Below are 18,662 nucleotides of genomic sequence, written 5' to 3'. Positions count from 1 at the left end.
AAATGAACAAAGTTATTATTTTAAGATAAGTGGTTGTCATTAAATCTGACAATTGCAGGTCATCTTGAATATTCGGGGATGATTTCCAGTAAGTCTGACTCACCTCTGAGTTGCAGATGTTGAGAGGAATGAGTGAAACCTTTTTTCACACTGTACTGAGTCACGGGCAGGTGAAGTTGGATGCATACCAGTTCAGACTAATTTGCATGACAGGTGAAGGGGTGGACTGATTGTATTGAATGTAAATGAATCATGACTTCCCTTGTCGGGTTCAAAATTCACGGAATGAAGTGGCAAGTTCTTCTCAAGTTAATTTGTTAGGGAGGTAAGTCAGTCCACACGCTGTTCAGGCAATGGGCTGTGGTTAGGAAGGGCGTATTATTACTGCTCTTTGTTCCATCACTTAACCATTATTCAAGAGATTTTCAGAGCTCAAAAGATGACCTTTGCTTTACAATCTTTGGTTTACAATGTAGCTAGATCCTGACAGCATGCAACTACCACCCAGAAAGTATTTTGTATGTTTCCACGAAGAGAAAACATCCTGCATTATGTTAATGTTCCAACTAATACTCCCTTGTATAGCAATTATTTTGCCTACAGCTATACAGTACAAAATCTTTGCAGTGAAGCCTCTGGAGTTGCCTGTAGTAAGAGCATCAACATGTGTATTAACACCCACGGAATATCTCCCATGCGTGTAGACTGGCTAGGAAACAAAATGGCTGGGGTATCGTAGTGTTGATGCAGAATGTGTGTTCACGTAACCACATAAACTTTCTCCATTAACACTCTTATTTTGCATATGTAATTTAATCCCAGGTATGAGCATAATTACATTATGCAAAGGAACAAGTAATGGGTTTATTTCATGCTGAAAAAAAGAAGGAAGAAAACACAACGTTTCGGCCGTGGAGCCTTCTTCAGGTGTGAGGGTCACACCTCGGCTCACACCTGAAGAAGGCTCCACGGCCGAAACGTGTTTTCTTCTTTTTTTCAGTATGGAATAAACCTATTACTTGTTCCTTTGCAGCCTACGCATGGTGACGCAGCTACCCACCTGAATAATTACATTATGTCCCAGGTGCAAATTGCTCCACAGTGCAGTTTTAATGATACAAATGCCTAAAGGAACTAGCCCCTCTACATGTTGTAACCTTTCTGCCAAATACAGTGAGTGTATTCTGTCTTATTCTGAACTTGTTATAAATTTGTCATTATGTGAAAACTGCACTTTCTGGAGTTTTAGTACTACCAACAACTACTAAGAGAAGGTTTAGATACTCCCAAGATGTTACTTTATTGACACTTATGTGGTCAGGCAGTTTTTTTTTCTAGTGCAGGTTCTACAGAGAAGCCATGGTGAGGGACAATTTGTGCATGAACGCCAGCATAAATGTACTGTACAGAAAGAATAGTTTTAATGCAAAGTCCAGTGTTGTGGTGTAAGATAGTATTCTTGACCATGTGGCTTTGCCATGCAAAATGTCACATTGTACTGGGAACGTGGAGGACATTTCAAGTCATTTCATAATGGCATTATGGTGCGGTGGCTCTGTGGCTGGAAGGTTGCCAGTTCATATCCCGCTGCTGGCAGAGGAATCCTACTCCGCTGGACCCCTGAGCAAGGCCCTTCAGCCCAACTGCTCCAGGGGCACTGTATAAATGTCTGACTCTGCGCTCTGACCCCCAGCTTCTCTCTCCCTGTCTGTGTGTCACATGGAGAGCAAGCTGGGGTCTGCGAAAAGACAAATTCCTAATGCAAGAAATTGTATATGGCTCATAAAGTAATCTTAAAAATTATTTTCAAAATCTTAAATGAACTAAGTAAAATTAAACTCTCGGTTTAATGGAGTAATAGGGGGTGGGTTTATCCATTATAGTCAAATGTCCGTTAAATTGCAAATTGTTTTTTTCAGCTCTGATATCTGGATCTTTTGACCTATTTTAGCAGTAGCAAACAGCACAGTCAATGGAAATTGTCCCCACGCCCTTTAATCAAAAATATAAGCTCATTATATAATGTCGTAAATATACCATGTAAAACTCTCTAAAGCACACAAATCACAAACAATGCCCATGTTTTAGTATTTAAGCATTTCCCCATTATTGCAGGGAATGTCCAGTATTTATTCTACATACAAAATTCACATTTGTCCATTAAATCTGAAGCCCATTAAAAACGAGAGCTTACTGCACAGCGCATAGTGTGTTTATTGGACAACCCTGATGTGGCAGTGTGAGGTCTCCAGCAGTTTATCCTTTTCACCAAAGAACTGAGATTCAGCTGTTCACTCATATTCATGTGCCTGTCAGACAGGTGCTTAATTACTCAGTGGTGTGACTCACTGTGTGATTAATAGACAGGATATACAGTGGTGTGAAAAAGTGTTTGCCCCCTTCCTGATTTCTTATTTTTTTGCATGTTTGTCACACTGAAATGTTTCAGATCATCAAACAAATTGAAATATTAGACAAAGATAACACAAGTAAACACAAAATGCAGTTTTTAAATGAAGGTTTTTATTATTAAGGGAAAAAAAAAATCCAAACCTACATGGCCCTGTGTGAAAAAGTGATTGCCCCCTAAACCTAATAACTGGTTGGGCCACCCTTAGCAGCAACAACTGCAATCAAGCGTTTGTGATAACTGGCAATGAGTCTTTTACAGCGCTGTGGAGGAATTTTGGCCTACTCATCTTTGCAGAATTGTTGTAATTCAGCCACATTGGAGGGTTTTCGAGCCTTAACCGCTTTTTTAAGGTCATGCCACAACATCTCAATCGGATTCAGGTCAGGACTTTGACTAGGCCACTCCAAAGTCTTCATTTTGTTTTTCTTAAGCCATTCAGAGGTGGACTTGCTGGTGTGTTTTGGATCATTGTCCTGCTGCAGAACCCAAGTGCGCTTCAGCTTGAGGTCACGAACAGATGGCCGGACATTCTCCTTCAGGATTTTTTGGTAGACAGCAGAATTCATGGTTCCATTTACCACAGCAAGTCTTCCAGGTTCTGAAGCAGCAAAACAGCCCCAGACCATCACACTACCACCACCATATTTTACTGTTGGTATGATGTTCCTTTTCTGAAATGCTGCGTTACTTTTACGCCAGATGTAATGGGACACACACCTTCCAAAAAGTTCAACTTTTGTCTCGTCAATCCACAGAGTATTTTCCCCAAAGTCTTGGGGATCATCAAGATGTTTTCTGGCAAAACTGAGACGAGCCTTTATGTTCTTTTTGCTCAGCAGTGGTTTTCGTCTTGGAACTCTGCCACGCAGGCCATTTTTGCCCGGTCTCTTTCTTATGGTGGAGTCATGAACACTGACCTTAACTGAGGCAAGTGAAGCCTGCAGTTCTTTGGATGTTGTTGTGGGGTTTTTTGTGACCTCTTGGATGAGTCGTCGCTGCACTCTTGGGGTAATTTTGGTCGGCCGGCCACTCCTGGGAAGGTTCACCACTGTTCTATGTTTTCGCCATTTGTGGATAATGGCTCTCACTGTGGTTCGCTGGAGTCCCAAAGCTTTAGAAATGGCTTTATAACCTTTTCCAGACTGATAAATCTCAACTACTCTGTTTCTCATTTGTTCCTGAATTTCTTTGGATCGCAGCATGATGTCTAGCTTTTGAGGATCTTTTGGTCTACTTCACTTTGTCAGGCAGGTCCTATTTAAGTGATTTCTTGATTGAGAACAGGTGTGGCAGTAATCAGGCCTGGGTGTGGCTAGAGAAATTGAACTCAGCTTTCCAAAGATGTGATAAACCACAGTTGATTTATGTTTTAACAGGGGGGGGGCAATCACTTTTTCACACAGGGCCATGTAGGTTTGGATTTTCTTTTCCCTTAATAATAAAAACCTTCATTTAAAAACTGCATTTTGTGTTTACTTGTGTTATCTTTGTCTAATATTTCAATTTGTTTGATGATCTGAAACATTTCAGTGTGACAAACATGCAAAAAAATAAGAAATCAGGAAGGGGGCAAACACTTTTTCACACCACTGTACTTGGGCATCACAGGAATGCTGTGTTGTAGCCATGGGGTATTTTACTGTACTTCCAGGCTTAATTACTTCTCTGTAGCTCATGGTTTCATAGCTGTCCTTACTTTTCCAGTTTTTTGGTACTCAAAAAAACAACACCTCACATTTTCAAAAACATACAAGGGTACCCCAACCACCCTCTGTGGGTGCCTGCATTTTCAAGAGATAAAAGGTGAATTACCAACAGGTCCAGAAACACAAGAACTTCAAGCAAAAAAAGAAGAAATCAAAGTGACAACACCGGTATTGTAAACTACGAATTTATAATCTGATCTTGAATTGTATTGCCATTTTGATTACTGGGCCACATCTTGTTCATATTGTCATTAATGACGCTTTTAATTAGGTAGACATTATAATGAGAGTAAGCTGGAGCTAGCCCAGTATCCCAATCTCCAGGAACAAAGGAGCAACTGTTACTATAGATGTATACACATATTATACACAGTGCCCTTCAAACGCGTTGGCACAGCCAAGTGAAAACTTGATGTTTTTTTTTTTACAGTAATGTAATTAATATTTGCGATCATCCATTCTCAGCATTTTATTTTGGGGGTAATTCCGTGCATTTTGTATGATCATATTAGAACAGTTAGAGCAAAAACACACTAGCGCGAAAGCTAGTATTGAGTTGCAGGTGCCTTTGAGGCAACACTTTCGGCAGCCGAGGAGTTTTGTTGTAGCTACTTTGGAGTTCTTACCCATTCTTGGCTTGTTCTGACTTCCGCTTTGTTTTCCCTTTAACTTGGAAAATGCATACGCAGTTGAATTTAAATCTGGAGATTCGCTTCGTCAGGTCTTTAAGCTTTTGCTCTTTTTCCACCTGATCGACTCTGGTGGTTGCACTGGCCTTCTGTTCTGGGTCATAGTCATGCTGCCCGATCGTTGCTTTCGACCTCATCAGACAAAATGGTTCCGCCCAGCTCAGGGGTCATTTTCCTGTCGCCGTCATTCGCTGTATCATCGTTACGGGCGAGTGAGACAGTCCCGATAGCAGCTGTGCCCACTGCCCGTCGAGGTAGGGCTTGATCTGACACTGCTGCTGCTACATGGCCGTCACGCTTCACGGAAGACGCTGTGTGCCGAGCAATTCCGCCTGCTTCTCGACAGAATGGCTCACTCACAGAAACAAACCATTCCGCCCCACTTAGTAGTCGAGCTCGCATTTTTATTCACACCCTCAATACATCAACTGGGAGTTTATTAAGGCAAAGAAAAGGCAGGTGCTCCATGAATGCCCCCCCCCACAAAACCTAAAACATATCGAGGTTCTTTTTGAAACCAGCTCTCGTCAGTTTTTCCATTAGCCTTTAAGGACATCTAGCGGCAAGCTTGACAATTGTGTGTCTTCGATGCGCGGACTTGTACAATTGGAAACAAAGGGATAGAGGGAAATGTACGGATATAAGGAAATACACAGAAACGTGACCAGCGTATGAAAGATAGTTCAGTTGTGAAGTTTTCAAGCCCGATTTCATGCATATTGACACACGCCTGTCAGCCTGCATAGCTGATAATTGTAGAGAGAGGACGATAGAGCAAGAGCAGCGTCGCTCCTGTAGAAGGCTCCACAGCCGAAACGTGGTGTTACTTTTCTTTAACTTTCGGCATGGAATGAACCGTTACCTGTTCCTTGTGATGGAGAACGTAGATCACAGTTTTTAATCCCGTTCATCTTCTAACTTTATGCCCCCAAGCTGTGGAACTCTCTGCCCAAAGATCACCTTCTCTAAACTCCTTCAAATCCAGACTCAAAACCCTCTTCTCTAGAAAAGCCTTTACTGAACGGGTTCCATTCTTCAGCCCTCTGCCTTTCCTAGTACCACCAACCACGGTCTCCTCTCTATAGTGTTAATGTGTTTTATCTTGTGTATTCTTTTTATTTATTGTTGTGGTCATTCTTTAAAGCGCTTTGAGAAGCCACCTTTAAAGGTGTTATATAAAATAAAGTTTATTATTATTATTATTATTATTATTATAACCGCCTTATCCATACAGGAGCTGAAGCCTATCCCAGCAAGCAACGGGCCCAAGGCCGGACACACCCGGGGCACCAGTAGTCCATCACAGGGCAGACAGACACTCCCACCAGCGCCAGTTCTCCCAGAAGCCAAATAACCTCCCGGCATGTCTTAGGACTGGGGGAGGAAACCGGAGCACCCGGGGACACCCACGCGAACAGGAGGAGAACGTATAGTACAAAATTGAACCGAGGGTCACGGCTGTGCGGTCAGGCGATCAGATCCCTGTTAGGACACTTTCTTTCACCTCCATAAACTTCGAGCTGCCAGAGAGCAGGGGTCTGAATACTTGTGCAAGCAGCATTTTCGGTTTTTTAAGGTATCTGCTGATAAATAACTCATTCTGTCTTTTTTAAAAAAAATCTATTTGACCGCGTGAGTTAGCAATAAAAACACTGATTGGAAAAAGATGTGCAGGTATCATTTGTAATCCAGAAGCATTTGAAAGGGTCTGAATACTTCTGCAAGATAAGATTTTTATTGTCCCCTGAGGGAATTTTTTTATGGACACCCAGCACTCCTGTACATTTAAATAGAATGCAAAAAAAAAAAGAGAAGAAAAGAAAAATATTGCACATTATACTATTACAAAAAATAAGAAAAACATTGCACATCATTCTGATGCACATGTACAGTGTAACACATAACAACATGTAACATGTATAACACAAGGCACTGTATACTACTCATTCTACACGCCCTAATCTTACAGTCTACACATAACTTGCAGCTTTACAATAAGACGTTCTGCAGGTAAAAGCCCAGGAATCTCTCTCTCAATACTACACATCATGAGAACAGCCCTACTGGTAGGCACAAGACAGAATGAATATACCAAGGCACCCAGAGGAAACCCACGCAAACTCCACACAGATCACACCCCAGTTCCGGAATTGAACCCAGGACCCCAGCGCTGCGAGGTAGCAATGCTAAACACTGCGCCAAGAGACATAACAAATGGACATAAATGACCACTGAGCCACCCTCGCAGCTCCTCGTTTGACTATACTAGTAGATAATGAAGTGGAAGGGGAGCGTATGTACGCTTTCACACGTGTTTATGCTATGAGAGGAAATTGCGTAACAAAGGGGGTGGGTCTAACTGAATACTGTTTCCTGTGTTAGATTCACGTGGAGAGACGGCGTTTTCCTCAAACGTCTGTGCGTTTTATCGATTAAGGCCGTGAAAATGACACAGTTGGATGCCGTAGTGTAAGTTACCAAACATTTTACAATTATGTGTTTCTTTTAATATTATTAGAGAAGCAACCGCACGAGTATTTTTAGTTTAACACGTGGAAGCTTGTAGCGTATTCGGTGAAACTTGCATAGGAAACTCTGTAGTAAACTGATCAGTGTTTAAGAATGTAATTTTTCATTTGTGGGACAGTGCGTTATAAATTGGATTCATTACCTTGGATAAATGAAATATTCCGATGAATGGTATTTTGGGTTTGGTGGGTATGCAGGCGGTTAACGTGTTCGGTCTATGTGTAAATTCACACCTTCTTGAAGGTTTGGTTAGATTCCAGTGAAATACCTGAAATTTGTGTTGTTAATATAATAATGCAGGACGTAATTCTTGTCAGGTTAACACTGGCGTATCTATACAGGGGGTTAAGTTATTGGTGAGTATTACTGTTAATCCTGGTAACGCCCAAGAGAGAGTTCGTCCCAGCTACAGTAGGTTTTGGCTGGGGGGCGGGGAGGGGGGGGGGGGGTACGTTTCCACGAGCTTTTCACTTCCCAAATCAGAAAAGTGTGCTTTTCAGTGTGTGTAGCTCTGTGCATCTTGATCAATTCTTTAACCTGCAGGAAACCCAAAACAAGGCGATCGAAGAGGTTTCTCCAGAGCCGGGAGCCCAAGCTCAGTGAAAATGTGAAGAGTGCGATGCTCATCAAAGGGGGGAACACCAGTGAAAGTGTCACCCAGGCTCTGAAGGACCTTGTGAGTGTCGTTTCTCTCCGATGATCCCTGTAAGGGGTTGCGTGTGTGTAGGATCCCAGGGCGCTTGACATATAGCAGGGGACACGCTTCATCCACGGTAGACCTGCTGGAGAAGTGAGATCGCTTATCGCCAGTTTATTTAGGGAGCAAGCCCAGAGTGACATTTAGCCACTACACCAGGGTAACACAAACTCGTTTTTAAAAGTGGCGTAGGGTCTTTTCTGAGCAAGTTACCAGAACCATGGTTTGACATCTAATCCGAAGGAATGGATATTACAGCACAGTGTCCATGATCAGTGATATGTCCTGCGTACTCTCTGGATCACCCCAACCCCCACTAGAAACTGGGTGTAGGATTGAAGATTCCTCAACATGAGTAGAGGATTTTTTTGGCCATATTTACACCACGTACATTGGAATTCTTATTGGTGCGATCTCTCGGGATGTGCACAGTACAGCAGACAGTGCCACACAATGTAGACTGTACTTTACAAACTTAACAAATAATACAACCAGAACGATAAATATGTTGTGGGATTGTAAATATGTAGTAGTGAGAGACAAAAAAAACATGGTCGACTTTGCAAATAGTGCAGTGTGCAGATGTGTATTGACTCTGAGGCACTGCAGATAGCTGTTGAGGATGTGCACTGCAGTGGGATAGAAGCTGTTCTTGAGTCTAGTGGCCTGTGCTTTAACAGTGTGGTACCGCTGGCCAGAGAGCAGGGATGGCTGGGATCCTGAAGGATGGATTGGGCGATTGAGCCTTATTGTGACAGAGGATGATGTGAATCTCACCAATTGATGGTCAATCACATCCTATGATCCTCTGTGCTGTTACCACAGCCCTTTGTAGTGCATCTCTGTCATGAGCGGTAGTACAGCTGTACCATGAAAATATAAGGGTATGGCATAAACTGTACACTTCTTTGTCAAAAAAAATGGATATAAAGCTGTTTTTTTAAAACTCCCAGGACATAAACAGTGTGTATTTCTTTCAGTATTCAAATGTTTTATTATAAACCTTTTCCTGAAATTTGTCTGGAACTCGTTTAATCTGCAAATCATTTGTTAATGAGTCCACATTAGGATTTTTGAACATTTGAATAGCTTTTGCTTAAAAACGATCTGGGAGAGATGCCTGGAAGGATTTCCGCTGTGTGCTGATGCACAGTGGAAATGCATCAGTTCTCAAGGATTTAATCAAATATTTTAAGCGTGCAAATAAAACAATCACAGCACACGGGTGAAAATCCATCAAAATACATCCGTATGTAATATCACTTTAGTATGTTGCATCTTAACACAGTCCTGCCAGCACTGATGCATAGATGTGATTGGCTTCGGCTAGACTGCTTTGGCAGTGCCATACCACTTTTGCTGTGCCTCTGCAGTCAGCTGGCGAAGCTGGTCCAGAGGCCCGATTAGACTGAGCAACATAAGCACCCGCACACTGCTCGCCCAGATCGCTGCACGAGCTGTGGGCCCTGAGCTTTGTCCAGGGCAGAACGGCATTCCTGAGTCATTCCACTGCAACTCTCTGTTGGCTCTATCTCGCCTATTCTTCGACTGCTAAAGGCAGGGATTTTGTCAGCGTTTCTTCCGAACATCAGCAGGCAGATCATTTTTGTCCTGACAGTTTATTACAGCTTATATGCAGGCTACTTTTGTCATGCTGCCATCGGAGATTGTGACAGGACTGGTGAACCTTCCTGTCCACAGGTCTGCCAGGTACACAGCCTGCTTTCTCTGGACTGGACAGCTTAATTTCCCGACAGGACGTCAGCATGTCATCTGGGCACTTTCTCACCGAGAGACCACCTTCCCTTATTCTAATCCTAAACGAACCAGAAGAAGGGTTTCAAAAGAGAGCAGGCCATTCCACCCATCAGGACTGTTTTGTATCTAGTAGTAAATGAATCAAAGGAGCCAGGGTGTAGACTCCACAACACAGCTGGGTAGTTTTTCCACACTGCCGCTAGCGTACTCGGACACAGAATAGAAATGCTGTGTGCACAAGGTCTTAATCGGCTGATTTTGTCGATTTGTACCCCAGGTGGCTGCCAGTCACTGAGCGTCTGTCGTTCTTTATAAGATCACACCTTCACAAGGAGCACCGCTGCTCAAAATGTTATCTGCTCAGTGTTTCAAATGAAAGCATCTTGAGGCCTGTGCCCCGTGAGCTGTTGAAGTGTTTAAACCATTGTGTTGTCATCGTGCATCAGTGTGTTAACACGAGAACAGCACCAGTTGGTCTGAAGTGTGAGCAGAGACCACATGGGGGGCATTTCTACTTTCAGAGCAATGCATCTTTTTAAAACCATAAAAAATGACTTGTGGTAATAAATCATTCTTCTTTTTTTCAGTATTCCCTGAAAAAACCAAATGCTGTTACTTACAAAAAGTAAGTATAAGTAACATTTTCAAGAGCTGCATTGTTAAAAAAGGGCTACTACTTTGCTTTCAGTGCTGGTAATTTTTAAATTGATGCATTTTATGTTTTAATTTATCTTTTAATAAAATATTTAATCTAGTACACATTTAGTAAAGTTAAATCTTTCCAACAATGAGGAACCATGAAGAAATGTGTATGTTTGTTTAAAATGGGACTCTTTCGTTTTTCAGAAAGAATATAACCAGACCCTTTGAGGACCAAACATCCATCGTAAGCAGCTCTCAACTCTTTTGCTTCTTTTCACTCAGTGTAGCACTCTGTGCTCTAATGCAAACTTTTCCATCGAGGGCACAGGGCAAATCCATTGGACAGAACAATATTTCACTTTGAGATTAAACACGTGTTGCTCTGTAGAGGAACGGTCCTGTGAAAAACACATGTACACGCAGAGCTGTCGGGCACAGGACAGGGGGTGAGCTTTTGTGCATTGAGGTTTACCGTTTTCTCCATGTGTTTAATACCCAGGAGGGGGGTTCAGATCCTCTGCTGGACTCTTTCACAGGTCTGCCTCTTAGGTGTGACCCACCTGTTCTGGAGCTGTACATTTGCCTGCGATGGGATTGGGAAGTTTATATTGTCAGGTGCTTCATGAGTTTAGAAGATACTCCATTCTTACTCAGGGACATGACTGTAAAAAAGAATTCAAATGTGAAACGATGTAAGAATTCACTTCTTCTGTTAAGCAAGCTTTTGTGCAGCATGGGGGTGCTGCAATTTAGCGTTGCTGGGGCTCTGGGTGCAGTTCCTGGGGTGTTGTCTGTACAGCATGTTCTTCCCATGTATTCGGGGGGTTTCCTCTGGGTGCTCCTGACTCCTCCAGCAGCCCAAAGACATGCTGGTAGGTTAGCTGACACCTGGGGAAACTGTCCGTGATGTGAGTGTGTGTGTGTGTGCCCTGTGATGGACTGGCATCCCACCCAGGGTGTAACCCGCCTTGTGCCCGTCGCTTCCTGAGATAGGCTCCAGCTGCCCTGTAATCCAGAGTTGAACGAAGTGGTTAGAAAATGGATTGATGGAATTAAGTATTTAACTCCCCCAGATTGCTTTTAAACTAGCTGTACTGTTTTATTTGCCGTTGCAGGAGTTCTTCTCAAAGAAGTCGGACTGCTCTTTGTTTGTATTTGGCTCTCACAATAAGAAACGGCCCAACAACCTCGTATTTGGTACGTATGCATCTTCCTACCACAGAAAGACCAAAACTGCAAGGCCAAAAGTGGTCTGAAAGACTGATTGTTCTTTACCAATTGCAGGGCGCATGTTTGATTTCCATGTGCTGGACATGATTGAGCTGGGAATGGAGAAGTTCGTGCCTTTGAAAGACTTCAAGGTAATGCGATCTTACAGGGCTAAAAGTAAATATTAAAGATGGAGCTTCTCTTGGGTGAAACCCAGCAACATGCAGGGTATTTCAAAATGCGGTAACAGCCAGACCCCCCCTTCCTCTGTCGCAGAAGTGGAAATAAAATTTTTTGTATCAGTGTGTAACCATGGAGATAATGAGTTTAGTCTTGATGGATACAAGGAAACTAAAACAAGTCATGATTAAAAGAAAAAGGAAGTTGGATTCAATGGTCAATTACAAGCATTGCTTGTTGGTTTACTTTTCAGTAGCTCATGTGTCAAAATTGCCAGTAATTTGAGTTGTACCCTCCAAGGTTGGAATACCCCCCCCATAGTGCGTTTTCCGTGTCTAGCCTCATGGCTTTTGTACCGTGACCAATCACAGGGGAGAACTAGGCAGGCAGACCCCTCCCCCCTGCCCACCTTTGAGCCAATCGTCTTCTCGGATGTCGGAGGCCACTCCGCCTCCTGCGGGTGTTTCAGAGCTGATTGGTGGAGAGGCGTGTCTGTCACTGACATGCCTGCAAGCACCTGGGGTGCCACAGGGGTCACTGAGAGCCAAGACAGCCGTGGCCACCTAATCACACTCCACCCCCAGCAGAGCTCGGACAGTTGTGCGTCACAGTTGCCGGGTGACATGACCCAGGCTCGAACCCGTGATCGTGTAAATTCATCTACTGGAATCTGAGCCCCCCCCCTGTTCTTGAATGCCTCAGTATCTGAGTTTGCTCAATGGTCTCCCTTGATTAGATTTGCTCTGCGAAATGTTTTGTTTCCTCCCCCTTACCAGACTCGAGATTTTAACGAAGATGAATTCCGCCTGTGTTTTTCCTTCAGTTATATATGGCGTCTTGGTATTTGCTTGTTTGGGTCTTTTGTGTGTGCGTGTAACTAAATTGAAAACGGAAACGTTACAGTGGTGAGCGTTTTCTCGCCTACCACGAACGTCGAGGAAGGTCCGAAGAAAGGCATGGGCTTTGCCTTCCTTTTTAAATGGCGGGTTGAGGAAGGCAGGGGATGGGTCTTCCTTTCTGTGTGCGGTGATGGTTCAGATATCTGACCGTGCCTCTTGTCTTGAAACCTCAGAACAGTAAGTTCCCTGAAGGGACGAAGCCGCTGTTGGTCTTTGCCGGCGAAGCCTTTGACCTCAGTAATGAGCACAGACGTCTGAAGAGTCTTCTAACAGGTACGGCCTCCCGCGATGAGCGAAGCCCACTGTAGTGGTTTGCCTGGCAGGAAGGACTTCTGCAACGCTGATGTTAGTGGCTCAAGTACTAGATGGTTGTCTTGTTCTTTAAGTCGGAAACTGGTTTTGCTTTTTTGCTCTGTCTCAATCTGAAATAGCCAGTTGTTGATGAACTGTGACCTTTGAACCTTTATTAGATTCCAAGCAGCAAGGCCAGGAGCAGAGCTACACTGTAAGAGCCACACCCTGTGTCCTCTTTGTCCCCCAGTGTAAAAGCGTTCGAATGCATTCTCTGTGAAATGGGACACTCCTGCACTCACACCATGTTACACTCTGCACTTATCTACCTTAAGAGTCATCTTGTTTGAAAAGAATCATTATTTCTGTCCCCTCTTATGCAGTCGCAGTAAGGCCTGAGGTGTGTCAGTAAAGGACAACCAGTGCGCAGGTGCAGGGAAGACAGAGGTGGGGGGGCAGCGGGATGAACTGATCGAATTTGTCACTGGATGGGTGTAGGGCCTGAGAGATGCAGTTATCATTCTTCCCCCCCCGAACGGTGTCTTGCTCAGATTTCTTCCGCGGGCCGACGGTGCCCTGTGTGCGCTTGGCGGGGCTGGAGCACGTCCTTCACTTCACCGCGCTGGATGGGAAGATCTTCCTGAGGAGCTACAAGTAAGGTCCCTGAGCTTGAAGACCTTCCGCAGGGCTCGCGCGCCGGGCCCAGTCCTCGCGTACGCGCGTCTCCTCCGCGGGCACCTTCGGCTTCAGTCACATGGCCCACGAGCGTGTTCTCCGCGGTCGGAGGACAGGCCTGAAAACTGACCGCCCTGTGTTAGGATTTCAGCTCGGAAGCGTACTGCTGTTCAGGTTACTTGACAGAAAACGTGAATTGAGACACTTCACAGGAAATGTGAATTGATAAGTAATACTGGATTTTGTTTAACTTAAAACCTTAAATCTCTCTTAGATTAACTTTAAAATTATTGCTAATTGTTTTTCCAGCCATGATTACTGATTAAACATTTTTCAGACATGGTCTGGCCTTAATCTGCTGCTTCGGGTGGAAGTCAGTGTAAATTGTTTAGGAATATTTCCAATGAAATATGATTTCCACTGGGAAAATGTTCTGATGTCCTTTTCTATTTAGGTTATTGTGGGGCTTCATTATTTCCAGTTTTTTTCACCATCACATTTGCTGGCTTGGAATAACAGACTGGCTAAACAAACATGGGAAATTTTTGTTTTTCAGTTGGCTGTATAGTCCTCCACATTCAGCCATAATAATGATTGGATTTTATCCTTTAAAATTGCTGCTAAAAGAATAGAATTTTCTCTTCAGAGTTCTGTGAGAACCTTGGTATCTCTGTTTGACTGCAGTCTGTCCTTCTGGGATGCAGAAGGCTATTTTGAAATTTCTCCTGAACTCTTTGCTCTTTAGTTGAGGAAATTAGACTCCCGACCCCAGAGCAATGTTAGCACCTTGTTCTTGTTCGGTGTAGGGTGCTGTTGAAGAAATCCGGGTGCCGGACTCCGAGGATAGAGCTGGAGGAGATGGGTCCCTCCTTTGACTTTGTTTTGCGGAGGACACATCTGGCGTCTGATGACCTCTACAAGACCGCACACAAACAGCCCAAGGCCCTGAAGGTACAAGTACAACAGTCTGTGTCTGTGACAGTTCTGCTACGTTGCCAGTGCTTTTGTTGGTGTAAATCGAATGGTAGTTGGAGAATACCATGCGTAATTTAAAATATCGTAAATGTTTGTGGCTTAACACAAGCAGTCAAGAGATGTTGGTATTATACTGTCTACCCAAAGAAGATGGAATAAATTTGTTCATAACCATCCATCCAATTTCCAACCACTTCATCCTATTCAGGGTCACGGGAGACCCAGAGCCCATCCTGGCACACAGCGGGCGCAGGACACCAGTCCCTCACAGGGCACACACGGGCACAGACAGACACGCACACTCAGACTCACACCAGCGCCAGTTTTTCTAGAAGCCAATTAACTTTGGACTGAGGGAGGAAACCGGAGCACCCAGAGGAAACCCATTTGAACACAGGGAGAACATGCAAACTCCACACAGATAGCCACAGGGGAATCGAACCCAGGGCCTCAACACTGCGAGACAGCAATGCTAATCACTGTCCCACCAAGCAGCACCATATCATTTACACAACTTGCTTAAAATATTTGACATTTTAGTTTCATTTCACTTTCTCCTGCTCCTAGGTTTTCTTTCTTGAGTGGTCTACCTTTCTGCCACTGTGTAACTCTTCTATGCCCAGCAGAGTCAGTTTGCATCTGCCGGTTTAGCTGTATGGGAGAACTTCAAATGCATGTCGAGGCAGTGGGGCAGCAAAGAGGTTCCAGATCTGGTCTAATACAGTTGCCGTTGGCGGTTCTCCCAGACTCGCCCTCCCACGGAGCTGGGATATTAATACCACGGCTTCTTCCCGTTCCAGGCTAAGAAGAAGAAGAACATCTCCCATGATGCCTTTGGCACCAGGTTTGGCCGGCTGCACATGCAGAAGCAGGACCTGGGCAAGCTGCAGACCCGCAAGATGAAGGGCTTGAGGAAGAGGAGAGGAGGGGACGCGGAGCGGGGGCCCAGCGCTGCCAAAAAAGCCAGGACGCCTTAACTGGGGCGCACAACTTCTCTGTGACTCGCTTGCACGTTATACCCCTGGCGAACGCGATTGACCAAATCACTGCAGGAAACTGAGATAATGATCCCGCTGATCAGCCCAGTGAGCAGCTGAATGATTTGGTTCTTTTAGCTATTTATGAATCCAAATGGTGGATGAGTATCTTTTCCGACTACGGACCTGTTCTACATGAGCCAGATTCATACAGATTTACTTGGGTGTGTAAAAGGGTTTTACATGATGTTTAACAATCCCAGTTGAGAGACTCTGGAGAGGTGAAAGTGTATTCAGTGAGAGAGGCTGATGTCATATTCGGGTTATTAAAATACTTCGTAGAAATCGCCTCTCCTTGTATTCGTTTTGATGACAATTTTGTACTTAATTTTTTTTGTCATTCTTCTGGTTTGTAACTGGCCTTTTTCCTCCAGAAAGCGGTTTTATTATTCTAAATCTATTATAAGTCACCTGAGAAGATCTTGTGCATTACAACACCAGACATCTTTCCCACATGTTCTGTGTTTTCCACAACTTCTCTTCTCTGGCATCATTGATCAGAAACTGCACTCTTACAGTTAAATATTGCCTGCGCTGGAGTGAAGCTTTTGTCTCGGAGGATTCTTATGCTGTTCCTGTGTTGAAGGGGATGCAGTTACTGTAAGGGCAGCACCACCTGGGTGATACCAAGCCGGTTGCCCGACTACCAGACATAATTAGGAACAGAAGTCAGACATTACTTCACCGGCTTGATTAACAGAGGACTTGAGCTAGTAACACTGAGCAAGACCAGGGTGGGATTTAGCCAGGTCACCAGAGTTAACACCCAGTATCCGCTGCCACCATATGGGACATTGCTGTGAAACTTCTGTGAGAACAGCGCCATCTTCTGGTCCAGCAGCAGCACTTCACAGCAGAAACCTGCTTTCGTATAAGGTCTACCATCCACCCTAGTGCTGTCCAGGTCCAGCCTTGCTTGGCTTATGACGTCTGCTGGCGTCGGCCTGAGGTGGTGGGGCTGTTCTCATTAAGCGCAGCCTTGAGCAGTTCCCAGGGGCTGCGTCCCGAAGAAGGCTTAACTATTTCAAGATGCACTGAAGTTAGGTGGATTGAATTAACTGATAACTGACTTGAGACATGCTCTGTATTCACAAAGGTAAACTAGGTTTACGTTATCTGGTTAAAGCAAATCAAATTCAGCCCATCTGGCTAACTGTGTGTTCACACTGCACTGCAGTAGCGAAGGAGGGTCTCCCTACGAATCCTTCATCTGTGCCAGCAACACCCCCTGTGAAAGAACAAGCGTCTTAATCCAGCAGCTCTATCGCTCTGGAGCCCACTGGAGCCCAGCAGGTGTGAGCCTGGTCAGTACCTGGATGGGAGACTCCTGGGAAAGCTAAGGTTGCTGTTGGAAGAGGTGTTAGTGGGGCCAGCAGGGGGTGCTCACCCTGCGGTCTGTGTGGGTCCTGATGCCCTAGTATAGTGATGGGGACACTATACTGTAAAAAAGGGGCCGTTCTTCGGATAAGACGTAAAACCGAGGTCCTGACTCTCTGTGGTTATTAAAGATCCCCAGGGCGTTTCTCGAAAATAGTAGGGGTGTTATTCCGGTGTCCTGGCAAAATTTCCCCCTGGCCTTTACCAATCATTCCCTCGTAATAACCCCCATCTCTGAACTGGCTTCATCACTGTTTTAATGCAAACATCGCTTTTCTTACTGCAGAACAAATGTCACTTTACTGAAGCGTTCCCAGATCGCCAGCACAGTAAAAGAACTGCAGAAGTCGCAATGAATCTCAGCCCTATGCATGGAGTTCAAATTCTGTTAACGCTGAGCTAAAACGAGCAGAATTAACAATGTAGGGGTTTGTGAGTGTAGAGTATATCCTGTCTGCTGAAACGGTATCTTTCCAACAGAAATGCTCAAGAAACTGTCATGGTATTTAGCGATCTCTTGAACAAAGCTCTAATGTCAAATGGATCTCTGAAGAAAAGAGACACCATTTTTTGCAGGGGAATTATTGGTCTGAGTCAAACTCTTAACCACAAAGTCCGACTCGGTTTTACATCAGCCTGCCCCGGAGCAGATTAAGAATAGAGGTTGTGTTGCTATAGATGGGGTACAATTCGATCTTGCTTCGCGAAACTGAAAGGGCAGATTTATGTCAAGGTGTTTGCTAAAGTTATTCACGTGAGTATGCTCGCTTGGTGCGACTTTTAACAGCTGGTTAAAGTCCCCTGGGCTTTAACCAGCTGTGGAAACTCTTACTGTGAAGCCCCAAGCTATGTGCTGTAGGCGGTAGTAGTTCAGGTTGGTAGCTGCGTCAGCATACGTAGGCTGCAAAGGAACAAGTAATAGGTTTATTCCATGCTGAAAAAAAGAAGAAAGAGAACACAACGTTTCGGCCGTGGAGCCTTCTTCAGGTGTGAGAGAGACAGGGCAGTAGGCAAAGGTAAAGTAGCGGGAGAACAAAGGCTGGGAGGGAGGAGGAGTGAGAGGCGGGAGCAGGGGACAGAAAGAGAGGCCACACCTCTCTGCACCCATTCTGACTTCACACCTCTTGATTGGCCTCTCTTTCTGTCCCCTGCTCCCGCCTCTCACTCCTCCTCTCTCCCAGCCTTTGTTCTCCCGCTACTTTACCTTTGCCTACTGCCCTGTCTCTCTCACACCTGAAGAAGGCTCCACGGCCGAAACGTTGTGTTCTCTTTTTTCTTTTTTAAGCATGGAATAAACCTATTACTTGTTCATGTGCTGTATAGATTAGTATGTATGGAATGAGTAGTATATTTCTAAAACGCTATACCAATTTAAATTTATTAATTTTGTTTTCGTATTAAAATAGACCATTGAGCTCTTTTATGCACTCCGTTCTACTTAAGCAGGATTTAAGATACTTTTCATTACCCAGATGGCACTATTAAATTACCCCTCTTAACAATCAGCATGGTAAGGAATGAGGTAAGCACTGCTGAATTTCACAGATGCTTGGCGTTTTATTTTACTTGCAAATGAAAGTAGCAT

General features: G+C 44.3%; 1 protein-coding gene across 1 annotated transcript; it reads left to right on the top strand.

Moving 5' to 3' along the window:
* Positions 1–7,153: 7,153 nt before the first annotated feature.
* Positions 7,154–15,982, top strand: rpf2 (ribosome production factor 2 homolog). Its single transcript, XM_088909234.1, has 10 exons — positions 7,154–7,277; positions 7,881–8,013; positions 10,380–10,417; positions 10,639–10,678; positions 11,550–11,631; positions 11,719–11,795; positions 12,896–12,995; positions 13,565–13,667; positions 14,495–14,639; positions 15,464–15,982. Exons 1-10 carry the CDS (start codon positions 7,255–7,257, stop codon positions 15,638–15,640), a joined length of 918 nt encoding a protein of 305 aa, XP_088765360.1. The 5' UTR covers positions 7,154–7,254; the 3' UTR covers positions 15,641–15,982.
* Positions 15,983–18,662: the final 2,680 nt, after the last annotated feature.

This window comes from Atractosteus spatula, chromosome 2, assembly GCF_055471065.1.
Source record: "Atractosteus spatula isolate fAtrSpa1 chromosome 2, fAtrSpa1.hap1, whole genome shotgun sequence".
Lineage (NCBI taxonomy): Eukaryota > Metazoa > Chordata > Actinopteri > Semionotiformes > Lepisosteidae > Atractosteus > Atractosteus spatula.
Note: the sequence above shows the minus strand (reverse complement) of the source record. Positions and strands in the feature narration are given on the sequence as shown.

Coding starts and splice junctions, on each gene's coding strand:
- rpf2 (XM_088909234.1), top strand. CDS start 7,255: ATGACACAGTTGGATGCCGTAGT. Junction 10,418..10,638: donor AATGCTGTTACTTACAAAAA/GTAAGTATAAGT, acceptor TTCGTTTTTCAG/AAAGAATATAACCAGACCCT. Junction 12,996..13,564: donor TCTGAAGAGTCTTCTAACAG/GTACGGCCTCCC, acceptor TGTCTTGCTCAG/ATTTCTTCCGCGGGCCGACG.